We start from the raw sequence: 17180 nt of genomic DNA, 5'->3' as shown, positions 1-17180 counted from the left end.
TATTGCACGATAGAGAGTTTAGTCAGTGGGGGGAATGATATATGTGTTTATGGGTGTGTTGTAGTGGGTGTATGGGTGGGTGGGCCTGATGTCAGGCCATGATCAGCAATTTGACAGCTTTGGGGAAGAAGCTGTTTTTTAGTCTTGTGGTGCGTACCTGTATTGTCCTGTATCACCTGACTGAGGGGAGTGGTGGTGGGGAGGGTGAGTTGGATTTTAAGGTATTGCAAGAGTGTAAAACAATTATTCATTAAAAAAAGAAATGTATGTACAGTATGTGTAATATAACAATGAGTATATCACATGAACAGCATACCCATTTAGTCCACACAAAGAAGCACATTACATCTCTGGAATGTAGAATAGACATTAAAGGTATTATTTCATTTTCTATCTCCACCAGTCTGTTCTTGTGTGTGCCGCTGCCTCTCCAGCAGGGAGCATGACAGATAGTGATAGTGATTGGGCAAAGCTCTGACCAATCGAGCGCGACTGTGTGCAGTTAATTGAATTCATGAGAGAATACTTCTTGTCCTGTCGACTGTCTCAGCTGCATCCATCTTCAGCACCCCAGCCACTGTAAATCTCTATGAATGTCTCCAGATTCTGCCTTCAGTGTGGTGGCAAGATAGTGCAGCTGCCTTTGGTCCATTGAGGTTTTCCTCCCTCATGACTAGGGCTGGGACGGTATGGATTTTTTCTTAGCGCGGTTGAAAAGCAAGAAATTACCGCGGTATACCGCAACCCCCTTACGAGAGTAGCGTAAGTTAGAGCGAGAATGGCAGGGTGCCTTAAGTGACATCAGTGCCCGTGTGGTCACGCAAGGAGAGCGAGCAGTAACAGAGAGTAGCGTATGAGTACTGCTGTGAGGAAAACGAGAGGAAAAAGAGATAGCAAAGATGATGTAAAGTGAGTTAAAAGTGAACAATAAAACAACAAGCTAGAGCTTCCTACCTTGTAGGAAAGGCAAAGACAAAGGTCAGATTTGCTCCATCTTTTGATGATATGTTTTGTAATAAGATAAGTTTTAGAAAACCTTGAATCCATGTAAGACACAATGTCATCAGACACAATCCATGTCATTAGAATCAATGAATCCATGTCATTAGACACAACGTGCACACGTGCAGGCCAATGTTTTTATGCGGTGATGACAGTGACGAGCTCAGACCCGCGGTAGGCGTCACGTGACCGCGGTCTTGTGGTAATGCGGTAACCGTCCCAGCCCTACCCATGACAGAACAGTCCTTTATATTATGTGAGATGAAAGAATACACAGTCATAAATGAGCAGAAAGGAAAAAGATTAGTTAGCATGCTAAACTCAATCAAGTCTGTGAAGGTTTTTTATATTTTCCTTCTTTGTGTGTAGTTTCCACTTATTTCCATTCTGTACACGCAGGAGCACACAAGCAGATTTCAAGCCTGGCAATTCTTCAGTTTTGTTGTTGTTTCAGAGCACACAGACTGATTTTAGGATATGACTGACATGCTTGCTCATCTGTAGGAAACAAAAGCCATATTAATTTCAGTACAAGTCTACCCTCTCTATGGATCAAGACTGATGTTTTTGCAGCTCGACTTAAACAGGGACACGTCTGTCAGTATTCAAATCTACACTCAATGTCCACCAAACCATAGCAAAAGTTTTATTCAAATGGCCAGACAAACTGCTTTGCATGATCTCATGATATCCCGCCCAGTGAGACATATCTATCAGTGGAATCTTGATATGCATGACGCTGTTATGCAAAAATGGTATGTGTTGTATTGATTTCAGCTACAAAGTGTAGTGTGTAGAAAAAAAGGAACTACTTCCAACACATGGCACCACTTCTTTGTAACTGTGCATACACCAAAACCATGATACCTTGGTTCGGGCCAGGAGGAAAATGTTTGCTTCAATGACCGGACAGACCTAGACCAAAGGTTCCCAAATGTCTTGGCATCAATGACAACTACTTTATATACACTATATGCATCTTACCTCTTTTCCTTGACTTTATAGCAACCAATTGCCCTTCGTAATAATTTTGGATTTCATCAGATTGTCAGATTTTGTATTTTTTGTACATTCTCATGACAACACAAAACTTTGGGCATCTCATCGATTTTCAGCCTACATTTTTGAAGTAAAGCGTTCCCTGAGTTTCATCCTGCAGATGGCATTAATGACAGTTGAAAAACTAGGGCGACTTGGCTGGTAATTTGATGAAAGGGATTTTCTAAAGAGGAAAAGGAAAAACTCAACTTTAGTGAAAACCCATCTCTAAAGCATGCTCAACTGACATTAGAAGACGTGAGAAGAATGAATTTGCGAGTCCATTATTTTTTGTTTTTTTGTAGGTTTGTATATCATTCTGTAGTTTTCCCATGTTGCTTTTGTACAGTAACTTGGATGGCAGTCGTCATGGCCCCATGTTTGGAGAAACAGACAGGAAGCTGAGCAATGTAGTGCTGCCGGTACAACTGAATGACTGAGTTGTTGATAAGTTGTTGTGGTAGTGGTATAATATATCCTTAATCACAGATTGATTTCTAACAAATAGTGGCAATCCTAGTCTTTCCTAACCACCGACTGTTGTTGATAGCTAAAGTTAGCTAAATTAGCATAGTCATAATTCTATAGCCTAATTTAAGTTCAAACTATATGTGACGTTACCTGATAAATCCAGTCTTGTGCCGATGCTCTGACAAGCAAAAGCCCCTCTGTCTATGTCCTGATAACTGTTTAGAAAAAAAGTTGTATATTTTAGGGAAACTCACAAGCAGTAAGAAGCGGTCTCTCCTTCATTGATTTGCACTACGCGTCGTTCGCTTAGGGAAAAGTTCAAGACAATTCAACTTTTGCAGCGGAAACGAAAGCGACGTTTGCGCCCGCTTGTCACGTCGCCTGTCAGATTGCCCGCGCCTCCCTACCTACCAGCTCGCCTCTCATTAAAAATGAATTACAAGGTGCGTCTGTCGCTCCTCGTCTGAAAAGACCTTAGACTTGTATTCACCTTCTGCCTGAAACGCTCTGTTTTTGTCCCTGTCTCTTTATGCACCCCTCCTGAAAAAAGCGTTCCCAGGTCTTTTACCACATACATTGATAGCATTTACATTCTCTAATTAACTGTTGTTAATTTTTAAGGAATTACCCACTGAAAGTTGTCAACAATTAAATCTGGTAACCTAAACATTGTAGATGGTGACTGATTCTCTTCTGACTCTTCACTCCTTCCAGACATTTAGACAAAAGCAGCAAGGCTTAGCCATACAGTGAACAGCAGGATGTCTGTCTCATTGTCTCAACAGAAGGTCAATGTCAGTTTCGACCTGCAACTCTGACTTGAAAAAGACAGCGATGTAGCTGACAATATTTAGGAATAAAAATTTTCGGATTTGTTATGAAGAAAGCTGAAATGACATGCTGTTGTTATTTTGTGCAGATGTTTATCAATAATATAATGTGCAGATATAAAACGGAAAAAAACAGCATCTGAATTGCCACCGGGGTATGTCTTTGCTTAAGAGACTATGTGTCAATTTATGAAAGCTCCTTTTTTTACAGCATATATTTCCTTGTGACTGAAGTACAGCGTCTTGTTGATCTCTGAATAGGTTCGCTTTGTTGCTGCATAAAAGGTTTCTTTTAGTGTCTTGTCTGGTGGATTTGTTTAGTTTTCTTACACTTTTGTACATTTGTCGTATACACCTAAACAATATTCCTTTTTAAATTGTCAGCAGTATATCAGGTACAATAGCTTGATACTAAACTACTAAATGAGCTCAGTGGCACCTCCTGCACAGCTGTTTACATTATGCTAGTGAGTGTCTTATACCTGCGAAAGAACTGTTTTCTAGCCAACATGTCTTTGAGTAAAACTGTCCCAAGCTTCGACAGTGTTTTCAGTTGTGTAATGTTAATAGCCATGCACAGAGACACTAGTTGTTAGCCATTTTACTGTATCCAGGTACCTAGATTCCCATGTTTTGCCTATCTTTTTTGTTTCATTTATTTAGCGGCTGCTGTGCCCTCTCCAGTCACCTCTCCAGCTCCTCGCCACTCATACATCATTCCCCTCACAAAGCCGAACCAGCCCCCTGAGCACACGGATAACAAAACTCACTCACTACCACAGGCAATTCATCCCCCACTGACCCGCTTGTTTTCACAATCTGACAAGTGTGATTTAAGAACTGCGTTAGGCCAGGAGTGCAGCGGCCATGTCTCACTGCTCCAGGAGCTTAAAGTTCAGCGACATCGTGAATTTGATACTTTTTACACCACTGTCATCAAACTAAGATAAATCGATGAATTTACATACCTTGCCCAAAGGTTTCAGCGTACTCTAGCTAACTTTTTTTTCTTTCTTGATAAATTGTTCTGCTTGCGGTGTCAACATTATACAGAGAGGAAGCCACTGAGCACAACGGATGCATAATGCATGTGCGGAGCCTGACTCAATGCACATAGCAAGAGCAGATCTATACCCACACGCTTGGTCATAAACAAACGAGCCTCACCTTATTTGAATACAAATGGAACTTTGTGGTCTTCTATATGTCACGTGTGTGAGACTTTGATTGACACATGTGATCATATGGACCATTCGCAGCCTTTAGTTCGTAAAAATACGATTCATAGTGTGCAAGCACAGCATTGATGAAAACGGGTATTCATTATCAAAAGTAAATTACTCAGGCTAATATGTTTTCAAAGAATTTGAACTGGATTATTCACTGACATGTTAATGTGTCTCTCTGCCACAATAGTGAACTGTGGGAGGCCCCTAACTAATGTCTTTTTGTCCAATAAAATATGCTAATCCATTGAGTTGACTGTGCCAGTTTCCCACTGGGGGCTTAAGGTTTCTCAACCACAGTGACAGAAAGGAGTGAAGTGTGCTGTGAATCATGCATAGCTGTGAAATGTTTACCCTCTATTGCATTATAACTAGACAGTAATGTCTGTGCAACTACCACAGAGAGTGGTCATAACTAGTCATTACTAAAACCAAGTACTTTACTTGTGTGATTAAACTTTTTATATTGCATGTGACTTTTGCTTTAGTTTGAAGTTACAACACATTTTAAATTACATTACACCCACAGATTTGGCCCCATGAAAAGGATCGCTTACTGGCTGATCTTAAATTGTATCTGCATCAAACCTGCTAAAGCATGCAGCAACATAAGCAATCTGTGTCATTATCTGCTTGAATTTATCCATAATGGTACATTAGTTGACGTCAGCCATAATTACTAAGTTGTTGTCTGGAGAGCCTGGCAAGCTAGGAGCACAACAAAAAGCAACACCAAGATACAGTCGTAATATTGCTGATTAATGAGGCTTGGCATTTTCATTGTTGTTTGTTTTGTTTATTTCCTTCTGAGGCATAATAACATCCTAAATGTTTTTGTGTTGATTTATGCTGTACTTTGTCTTGTCCCCACCACATCTGTAAGCGTGTCACCCTAATGCAAGTCTGAGCCTATGAAAAGTGGTACTGAAGGTGTATCATCATGTCACACAGAACATAATGCAAACAGAGAACAAAGAGTACATTCATTACCATCTTTGTGTTAAAATTAGTGTACCATTACCGCCTATCTTGTGAGCTCAGCTAACAGCATTTGCTCTACGCTGTCTGTCCCGTCATGGTCTCCAACCTTATCAGATTTCCGACTCCCAAGTTCGTCTGAATGGAGAACAAATCTACATAATACAGATCAAGGGCGAACTACAGTAAGCGGAGCCCGTCACTCATGATAAGAATCACTTCTCCTTTTTTTCCTGATGAGAGAGGGAGAAAAACGAGATCTCCATCAGCAGACAGTTGTTTCCTCTTTGCTGTTTTGTTCTTTTGACTGTGATCAGCTACTGATCACAACCTGGAGATATCACCTTTCCAATTTGCATAGATATGCAAATGTCCCGGGTTACAGTTGAGTTGTTGATACCGCTAATATCATTTGTGTGTGTGTGTGTGTGTGTGTGCGTGTGCCCCTGTGCTACCTGCTACAGTATTTAGGTCATTGTTGTTGCTGCTTGTGTTCCTTGTCTGATGGATATGTACTGTATTCAAAGCCAGATGCTTATGCAGCCTGGGCCGCGTTATTTATGATGGTACAGGCTGCCTGTGGATGTCATACAGGATTTACAGTCAGGGGTTATATTAGCCTTTGTCACTGACTGATGTACTTTTATGTAGCAACTGTATATTTTCTACTGTTTGTAAGTAATGTTTTCCCTGAGCTACTGATTTGTGTTTTGTGTCCAACATATACAGTAAATCTAGCAGTGATGCTCAATAACTTAACTTGGAATATAATCTGGAACTATTTCTTCCTTCTAAAAGCAGACTTTTCTGTTGTTCAGTGCCCCAACAAGCACATTTTCTAAACTCTGACTGCACTGTGGAAACATTTAGGTTTGCAACAGGCTACTGTGACAATGACTGTGTGAGGAGACATTTAATATGACAAGTTTTCTTTTCTTTCTTCTTTTCCTCCCCCTCTGTCCAGCGTCCTCAGCCGGGCCTAATGTCACACTGGAGGGCCAGTACCACTGTCACCAGGGACCTGGGATCCCACTGGACAAACTGTGCGACTTCAGTACAGACTGTCCCCTCGGCGATGACGAAGGCAACCTATGTCGTAAGTACACTGTGATACAGGAGCACAGCTGTTGATAAGAACGTGCAAGAAGAAAACTCACGTGTCCACTGTCCTTATTTGCCTTTAACTGCCTTTATTTCTGCATCAAAAGTTGGTCAGCCGTAGTAAGTCGTCTTTATTGAAGCTGTTGCATCCTGCCCAACAGAGCAACAACTGAGCGTCTGCACAAGTTTTCCCAACAGAGAGGCAAGGGGGAAAGGCAGAAAAAAGACAGCATAAAGATAGCATAGCTATGCTTGGCTAGCATTTCTCACCCTTGACATATTCCATGGTTGTTATTTCTATTTCTTTGCACATTTGTTTTTCGCTTTTCTCGAGGCCTAGGAGGAACACTAGCCAAGTATGCTGACATCTTATTCACAGGTGAAGTCCCCCAGGCCCTTGCGTGCACGCGTGCGTGCGCGTGTGTGTCTGTGTGTGTGTGTGTGTGTGTGTCTGTGTGGCGAGGATCTTTTTTTAGTCCTACCTGCATGTATTTTTACATTGTCTTCACGATTAATAGAGACACAGTTGAAAACTCTTACCCAGTAATGTTTTTTTATTTAGTTGTTTTGTAGCAGTCTTTCACCCATTTTAAACTAACCAAAATTAATTTACTCCTGCCCACAGTGCAGGTCAGCCTCCTATATGGTGTTTATTAAAATGATGGCTGCACCCTTGTGCTTATTGTTTGCTAACTATGGGAGCTGAGAGATAAGAGTTTAACGAGAGGGTGAAAATGCCAGCCAGGCGCAGTTTCTCTTCCTACTGAGGAGGACTTGTGCGCGTGCGTGCTTGTACGTTTTAATTGTGGAGGCCAGAATTGGAAATTTGATCATAAATAGATAATTTGTTTTGATTCTCTGTCCATTCCTAAATTAGTAAAGACCTTTATCCTTTTTGATTAAGGACAAGGACTGACAATCCATAGTTCATTCATCAGTCCACCCTCATACTCACATCATCGTTTTTCTCTCGCTGTCACTCACTGTCTACTACTGTACCTTAGGCTCTGTATTTGTTCCATTTTCATCTCTATCACTTGTCACAATTACCCCCTGCCACCCAAATCACATCCCTCTCTGATACCATATTCTCTGTGATCTATCCACAAATTATCTTCATCTGATTTGATCTATTTAAATCCTTCATAAGATGTGCCAAGGCTCATTAACAGGAAAAAAGCGAGAGAGAGGCAGGAGGAACAAACCTAGCTTGTGCCAATCACAGAGATTCCTGACATATAAGGAAAACCAAGTCCCTGTGGATCTCCTTTACCATCCTACCACAGCATCATTATGCATAAACACATCCTCCACTCTTTGAGAATCACAGCCTTCTGGTTGATCTTAGTCGGTTTAAATTCTGCACTATACTGCAACTACAGAGAAATGCTGCTTGCATCAAAGGCTGATGCATGCAGAAATTTAAAGTAGCAGTGTTCTTTTGTTTTTCTTAGAGCACCATCAAAGATCACTAGATACTGAGACCAGCTGTACTGTCTTTCTTTGTAGCTATTACTGCTCACACTATCCACCCTGTCCTTCCATACACCACATCACTTCCTGTGAACCTGGGTATTTTTCTCAAGACAGACCAACAATGGTAACTGTAATCATTTCAGTGTTACAACCAAGGGGGTAAGCTTCGCTTCAGAGCTCGAACCTCCTATGGTGCCATTTTGATGCTACAAAGCGATCACCCCCCGTTAGCATTCCATTGACTGCCATTCATTTTTACGTCACTTTGACAGCGAATAACTTTACATCTGAAGCGTTTAAAGACTTTATTTGTCCATTGTTTATTTCTAAAGAAACACAACAATGTATAAAAGGCTCCATTACCTTGTACCTCACGTTATGGCTCCGTAGCAGACGTTTTTGTAAAAATAGGCTAACGATTGTGTCATAACCACGCGACTTACTGTCGCATAGTAGAGGAATTACCGTATAGTACAGGAGAAGCTTGCAGGCAGTTTGGACTTACATTAGCTGTTTAAGTTTAATTACTTATGTTAACTAGCATTTTAGTTAGCAATAATTAGCCTGTGTCCATGTTATCTCCTTACATATACCTATGCTCTCCTTCTCTGCAAGATTCGGAATGATTGAGATTTCTCTTGGCACAGCTACCAGAAGACTTCCAACTTTCAGACACGTTGCTCACGTCACATTTACGTCGTCTCTCTCAGTTGGAGGCTGCGCAGTAACGCTCAGCGCTCACCGGAAAAGTGCTTCTAAAGGCCTTCACTGGTCTCCGTCCAGAGCAACGGGATCTATTGGTCCATTCTTATATACAGTCTATGGTTACAACACACATTTGACAGTATAACAATACTCTAACCCTTTTAACATGGTGACCAAAATTGTTCATGACTCGTCATAAGAGCGTATGCCACTGTTATCACACTTGATGTGACGTGGAGTCTGCCATGACATGTTTTTATAGGCTGTGTCCTCTTGTCAAGCTGTAGAGTATAGGGTTGACATTCCATTGAAGTGACATCATGGACTGAATGACACTCAGTAATGTTCAAGTCAGTTTTCATAAAATAGAAATGACAGTTATGTTGGCCTTATTCACACCTCATTAAATAAAGTGTTACAGGTTGAATCCATTTGAAAGCGGCAGAACTAGACGGATGGCATACTGTTATGAATGATAGCTCGGGTAGCAAAAGGCATTAAGTGACACATGCCAGTGTGTCATCAAGTGACATCATCACAGACTTCTTTATTGATGTCATGCGCAGCTATCATATGAGGTGACTTTGAATCTCTGTGCTTTGCTTTAAGGACATCTAAGTGATACTAACTTGTTTTTGCAACAAGAAGAATGACTAATAATTAGGCCTGTCGCGATAGTCAATAAATCAATTAATCGCACGATAAAAAAAATTAGCTCGATAATTTTTCCGGCCGCGATAATTTCCATTTGCATTCTTATTTGTTTTCCTTGTCTCTCTCTCTCTCTCTCCCTCCCCCAAAGAGACTGGAGGACCACTCTCGGTTCCTTAGCGTAACGAGGAGTGAACCCTCTTGTGAGTCGCATGGTCTTTGTGTGGAGGCGGGACTCCTGGCGGAGAGAGAGAGAGAGAGAGAAACAGAAAATGCGAGTAGTTGGAGCGGTTTTCCGCAGCACTTTGCCGTTAAGGCGCCGTCAAAAAAAGAAGACGTATATGAGCAATATCCGCCTTGTTACTCGGCGTCCGGTTTTCTCCCTTTCATTCCAAACCACGCAGTTGACAACCTGCAGGTGGAGGCGGTGGAGACAGGCTCGGACATAAACGCCGCTGTGGACTTGTCAGTCTTGCAAGCGGTTTCAGGAAAGTTGCTGTATGTGTCCGACAATGCACAGAACATTAACCGGTACAAGCCTACAGCTGTCAGTGTGTCAGAGGCTCCCGGACGGTGAACTGAGACTCCGTTACCTGCTTGTCAAAAATCGCCACTTACTAGCTAATAAATTAGCCTAAGGTAAACGCTAGCTATCAGTAAACAGAAGTGACGTGGTGGCTGGCGTCTGTTTGTGCGCGCGTGTGTGTGTTTGTGTGTCTGTGTGTGTCGGCCCGCCCCCCCGCGAAGCTCCGACCTGCAGAGGAGCAGAAGAAAGTAGCTGCACCTTCGCCAAAATGAAGACTGAAAAACAGAACTATTTTGGTACAAACATTTACTCGCCATGTGGCAGATAGTCACATAGAAATAGGTAGATATAATGTATTATTTAAATTTAATATTTAGTGTTTAATAAATAATTGTTAAATGCAGTACAGAGTCTGTAGTCTATCACAAACACTCGACTAATGCTGCAAACATTTGACAGCCAGTATGAATTACCTGGGAGAACATACGTGTCACAAACAGCAATTCCACAACTGTACAACAGCGTGAAAGACGACATACTAAAGGAGATCAAAGACATATTGTGGATATTTAAAATGTCTTCCAGTTCCATTGTTAAATATTCTTTAGAAATAAAAGTTTATTGATCTTTGAAAAGGTGTACCTGCATTATTATGTCATTATCATTATATTAGATGAAAATGGTCTCAGAACGACAATATTATCGTTTATCGCAATAATTTCTGGGACAATTTATCGTCCAGAAAAATTTGTTATCGTGACAGGCCTACTAATAATATCACAAGACACATAAGAACATGACATTGACTTATTGACCAACAAGTCCAGAGAAGTAAACCATCACAGATAAACATAGCTTCATTTGTGTTGTTTTTCTTTGCATTATAATAAAAATGAAATAGTGTTAGTTTCATGTTAGTGGGTCTTTGAAATCAACCTGTTAAAAGCCTTTTGTATAATAAACAAAACCTTTAAAAACTACGGTCATTGATAAAGGAAGCATTTTTCTTGTTTTTCTTCCTGAAAAATACCTGCTTTATGATCTCTGCTTGGGCCAGTTTCAGTTCCATTATCTGGATGATGCCATTTATCAAAAAGCACACTGTTATCAGGGTACTTACTGTAGAGATTCGTACAGGTAATGGGTGCTCACAGACAGTAGCTTGGGGTAAAAGAAACCCTTTTAACTGAGGTTTAAAGTCTGATATGAATTTTAAACATTCAGCAACATATCTAGATATGCAAGGTATTCCTTATTTTAATCTATAAAAATGTGATCTAGAGAACTCATGTTTCTCTCATTTGAACTTCAGCACTATAATAACTCTTAATAATAATCATAATATAATAATAATAATCTTATTTGATTTATTTATATGGCAAGTATTTCCAGTGTTGTCATTGCAGTAAGCATGTAAAAAGTAAAAAGTAAAAATGTAAACTGATGTGGAGCCCTTAACATATATATATATATATATATATATATATATATATATATATATATATATATACACAGCTCTGTTATCTTTGAGTGATGATGGACCGGTAAATACTCCTGAAAGTACAAAATTCAATCAAAGAATGTGCCTTTGGTATGTAGTGGGTGTTTCAATATCTGCACTACCTACGTTGTATTTGATTTTTGTCTGTCAGTTACTTAAGAGGCCTTGTTTGCAAATCAAGGAGTGTGCACTTTTTCATTAAACCACAATTGTGGAAAAGAGGAGACAGACCGCACACTGACACGCCTACTTTATGTCTTTTTGTGGTTACACAAGCACAAGTTTTATTCACTACACTACAATCCAATGAACCATTTTCACTGTATTGCGGCTGCACAGACTAACTTTGTAAATTGTAGTCACAGTCAGTGCCGGAAATGCTTCTGAGGCTCATTCTATTCCATGAAGTGATCGTCAAGTTGATTGCCACCCCCAGAACACATCATGTCACCACCTCAGCTTTCTCATTTCCCCTCAAAACCTCTTCTTTCTTTCTCTACTCTGTCCTATCACGCCCTTTGAACACTTCAGACCTTTTCCATTTTCTGCTTCTGTTTCTAGAGTCACTCTGAGAGCCCCCCCATACACACACACACACACACCTCTCCTCAACCCTAATTTTCACCAACACATTGAGCCTATTAAATATTAGTCTGCACCCCCCGCCCTATGCCTCTCTCCTCTCAACCTCTTCGCCTTCACTGTTGCTTAACTCCATGATTCCCAGTCCCCAGTACTGTTCTTTTTCTCCTTGGCAGTTTGGCTGTCAGTTCACTCCATTCTCTCTTCTTTCACCTAACTGCTGGGCCTGTCCTCTCATCATATGCCCCCCCACCCTTATCTCCCCTGATATATTCTCTCCCCTGTCTCTCTCCAGGCCACTTCCTCAATGGCAGCTACTGCTCTTTTGAAGAGGGCGAGTGCAGTTGGCAGTCAATAACGGGCCACGGTCTCTCCTGGAGAAGACTCCAGTCGCCAGCAAAGGCTACTAGACAGAGCTGCCCATCATCAGGTGGCTCATACACGTCTCATGAACACTGTTCTGATCAAACAATGACATTTACATTGTCTCCTAAATGTGGTTACAGTAGTGTTAATGCCGCATTAAAAAGGACTTGTGGGCAAACCATGAATATGTGAGTCTTAACAGTTTGTGAATGTCTAAAGATAACCAAAACCTCTGATGTGTCAGACACAGACTTGTTGTCTTGTCAGAGCTCAGTGCGCCGCTACAAACGGAATCCCACTGGGTGTAAAAGCTACAGCATGTAGAGTGAGTCCTACATCTGCAGCTCATCACCAGTGCAGTGACTCGAGTGTGTCTCTCCGTGAGAATTTAGAGTCTTGGTTTGCTGAGGTTTGTTTTTGTTCTCAGCTATTTACAGAAGTCTCAGAGGTTGTGTGAGGAGACTATAAATGGAGCATTGTAATTTTATACCATATTTGGTGATTTCATATAGCATTCTTCTTTCAGACATCAAACCTTTAGTTTTCAATTAAGGTTTGCATCAAAGTAGAGCAATAAGGGAACGGCTCACTATGGCTACAATCACATTTCAAAACATCCATATGGATTGTAAAACTTTGTATTCAGTTTTATATTCTTAATATATAAGTGTGTAATATGTTCAATTTATTTGTTTTCCCTTTGTGTTTAATTGTGTTAAAGGTGCTACATTCAGTGTGGAAGGAGGCCAGTCCAAAGCCCAGCGTGGCTCAGCAATACTTAGGAGCCCTCTCTTCCCCCCTCCCCTAAGAAACTCCCCATGCACGGTGAGCTAAGTATAGAGTTTTCTCCACAGAGTAGATGTAATCTTCATTCTCTGTAATGCACATACAAACACATGATCAGATCTCAGCCCCACTCCTCTTAGTTACTGTTGCTATGTCTGTCAAGCTTTCTGTTCTCACACGGCACATATGCAGTTTTCAGTGATAACGTATTATTATTTATTTTATTCATTTATTATTAGCACCTTGGCTTCCACAAAGTGAATGTCTAAACTTAATTATAATAACTTAATTAACCCCAAATAATAATATTGTTTGCTGATGACATTGATGACATGTTATTAACTTTTGGAAATAACACTAACATCAAGTTAGTTAGCTAGGCTTTTGCAGCTTACGTTCGAGCAGATAGACATACTGTTTATTTAATCCCTTACACTTGTGTTTCTTACAAAAACCCTGAGAGGCAAGTGCGAAAACAAAAATTCTGTTGATCTGACCTATATTGTTTTCCCTCTGGTATTTATGACTTAAGACATAGTTAACAGGTAAAAAAAAAAAAGGTTTTGCCTGGATAATCTTTTTCTAAGTTCCTTAAAAAAATGATTTATCTGTGAAACAAGCAGGGAAAAAAAGAGTTGTCTGGATAATTTTTCTAATATTTTCACACAAACTGTGAATACCTGTTTTTATGTTTGCCCAGTTGACCGTTTGCTAAACCTCACCCCCTAACAGCGACCGTCCTCGGCAACGAGACAGGACCGATTTTTGTACATGCTCCACTGGTTACCAGGAAATGCACATAGCCAGTCACTCAGTTTAATTTGTCATTGTCCCATACAACAGCTAATATTAAAAGCAGTAAGCTCATTATTATATTTGAAATGTACCGTAGGCTATGTGTTGACATATAGGTTTATGTGATAATAAAAGAATAAGTGTAAAAAATAATATAATTTGCATAGAACACAATTTAGTTGCATTTTTCAACAGTGTTTTTCAGTAACAGATTTTGCTGAAAACCTCATGAATTACTTACTGAATGATGTGATGTGTTAATTGCTATCAGAAACAGCTCAAACATCAAACGGTAATGTGCCAAGACAGCAGGTTAACACTGTGCCATCTGCATTTCCTGAGAGATCCTTACAGACAGAGAGGTTGACCTCGGCAATCACGGATTGTATCTGCTGACCGGGTTGTGAAAATATTAGAGTCATGCGTTATTTAAACCATGAAGCCCACAAGTCTCCAGGGGGCCTGTGTACTCGAAGTCTTGATTGATGCTATTGCATCTAGCATTTAGAGTTATCTTAGTTATTTTAATATTGCTCAGCCCAATGACCTTTGGCCTTCTGCATGTGTAATTTGCACAGTCAGAGTGCTTGGTGTGAGAAGTCGACACAGAAGTGAGGGATGGAGGTGGGACTGTGATAGAAAGGTTGAGAGGTCAGAAAACAAGACTATTAGAGAGACTAAGGATAAATAAAGTAAGTCTCGACGAGAGAAACACGGCAAGGAACTGGCCGCAAGGAACACAGAAAAAAACAGAAAATGAAAATCATAAAAATGGGGGAGGAGAAGTTTGCTACTTCTCAGGTGTGAATTAGAGGTGTCTGATATTTGTGGGCAGCAGTGGAGGCAGTGCTGCACCATTGCAGACCTTGCCTCCCAGCTTCATGGCACACAGCCAAAGATTAGCCATGATTTCAGATTAACACTCTAAATCCTTCTCTCTACACTGAAGCGGTGCTGTTCAATCTAGCCTGTCTGCTCTCAGACAACTATGTTGAGGATATTAGTTTTGGGTATTAGCTAGAGACCATGTTCACTTTCATGTGATGCCCAGTGTGCACTGTGCAGTGCCTGTAATCTTGATGTTTAAACGGTCACCATGTGGTCTCATGGTTGATGATAAGAACCACAACCTGCTGCCCAAAGGCACAATGCAAGCACTGAACATGAAAGCATTGAATTCAGTTGTCTGGGTAGTGTCGTCTCAACACTATGTGTACTTTTCATCAGGCTTAAGCCAGCATCTGTTCCACTTAAACGATGAAGCAAGAATTATGTTCTTGGCTCCACTAAAATGCTGTAGAGGGACATGGTCACATCCCATGGTTGTTAGTAAGCTTTAGAATCAGACTACCTTTCACTATTTAATTCCTGCTACGCCCTGTGAGTTGTTTAATACGAAGCAGGTTTACACCCAACATATCCCTCCTGAAAACAGCTAAATGAGATTGATTTCTGCTGAAGCATGCAGAAGCGGTGTAGATAGTAAAATAACCCAACTCACTCCTGGTTGAATTCTATTAATCTTAGAATAATTAAGTAAGTAAGTAAGTGCATCCCTTCCTTGACTGATACCATACTCGGCTGGTTTTCTTCAATTCAAAAATATTCAAAGGAAGTTAAAGTTGCTTTGGTATTTTTTATATATATATATATATATATATATATATATATATATATATATATATATATAGAGTGAGGAAAATAAGTATTTGAACACCCTGTATTTTGCAAGTTCTCCCACTTAGAAATCATGGAGGGGTCTGAAATTGTCATCGTAGGTGCATGTCCACTGTGAGAGACATAATCTAAAAAAAAAAATCCAGAAATCACAATATATGATTTTTTAACTATTTATTTGTATGATACAGCTGCAAATAAGTATTTGAACACCTGTCTATCAGCTAGAATTCTGACCCTCAAAGACCTGTTAGTCTGCCTTTAAAATGTCCACCTCCACTCCATTTATTATCCTAAATTAGATGCACCTGTTTGAGGTCGTTAGCTGCATAAAGACACCTGTCCACCCCATACAATCAGTAAGAATCCAACTACTAACATGGCCAAGACCAAAGAGCTGTCCAAAGACACTAGAGACAAAATTGTACACCCCCACAAGGCTGGAAAGGGCTACGGGGAAATTGCCAAGCAGCTTGGTGAAAAATGGTCCACTGTTGGAGCAATCATTAGAAAATGGAAGCAGCTAAACATGGCCATGTCAATCTCCCTTGGACTGGGGCTCCATGCAAGATCTCACCTCATGGGGTCTCAATGATCCTAAGAAAGGTGAGAAATCAGCCCAGAACTACACGGGAGGAGCTGGTCAATGACCTGAAAAGAGCTGGGACCACCGTTTCCAAGGTTACTGTTGGTAATACACTAAGACGTCATGGTTTGAAATCATGCATGGCACAGAACGTTCCCCTGCTTAAACCAGCACATGTCAAGGCCCGTCTTAAGTTTGCCAATGACCATTTGGATGATCCAGAGGAGTCATGGGAGAAAGTCATGTGGTCAGATGAGACCAAAATAGAACTTTTTGGTCATAATTCCACTAACCGTGTTTGGAGGAAGAAGAATGATAAGTACCATCCCAAGAACACCATCCCTACTGTGAAGCATGACAATTTCAGACCCCTCCATGATTTCTAAGTGGGAGAACTTGCAAAATAGCAGGGTGTTCAAATACTTATTTTCCTCACTGTATATATATATATATATATATATATATATATATATATATATAAAATCAACACTCTTATTGCTTTATGGTCACCTTGACTGCAATTTTTATTCAACTGCATTGCTGCTTTGAAATTCCATCTTACTCCAACAGGTGCGATTCTGGCTGTGTTCTGGAGGCTTACAGAGGGGGTCGCTGTCTCTGTGGATAGCAGAGAACAGTACAGGCCCTGAGGAGCAGCGCAGACTGTGGCATTCAGCGAGTGATCCAAAATCTGAAAGGGGCTGGAAGCTTGTCATACTTCCTCTTTATGGGCTGGCAGACTGGTACGACAATCACTCACCTGTTTTAACATATAACCGGCAGTTTGATTATATCAAGCTGCATGTTTGGACTGTCTGGAGGCATTAAACTGGCACTCCGACATGTTTAAGAGCAGACAAGTCACCTTACTCACATCCCAACA

General features: G+C 40.6%; 1 protein-coding gene across 2 annotated transcripts in view; it reads left to right on the top strand.

Moving 5' to 3' along the window:
- The window catches only part of alk (ALK receptor tyrosine kinase), a 393824-nt gene that overhangs the window by 315113 nt on the left and 61531 nt on the right, over nt 1-17180 (top strand). For both annotated transcript variants that reach the window (XM_031321258.2, XM_031321259.2), the window contains exons 6-9: nt 6510-6641; nt 12383-12517; nt 13175-13278; nt 16868-17040. In XM_031321258.2, the coding sequence (XP_031177118.1) occupies nt 6510-6641; nt 12383-12517; nt 13175-13278; nt 16868-17040 (544 nt within the window). The remainder of the gene's footprint in view (nt 1-6509; nt 6642-12382; nt 12518-13174; nt 13279-16867; nt 17041-17180) is intronic.

The sequence above is a fragment of the Sander lucioperca genome, chromosome 18, assembly GCF_008315115.2.
Source record: "Sander lucioperca isolate FBNREF2018 chromosome 18, SLUC_FBN_1.2, whole genome shotgun sequence".
NCBI classification, from domain to species: domain Eukaryota; kingdom Metazoa; phylum Chordata; class Actinopteri; order Perciformes; family Percidae; genus Sander; species Sander lucioperca.
This window is presented reverse-complemented; position numbering and strand designations above follow the sequence as displayed.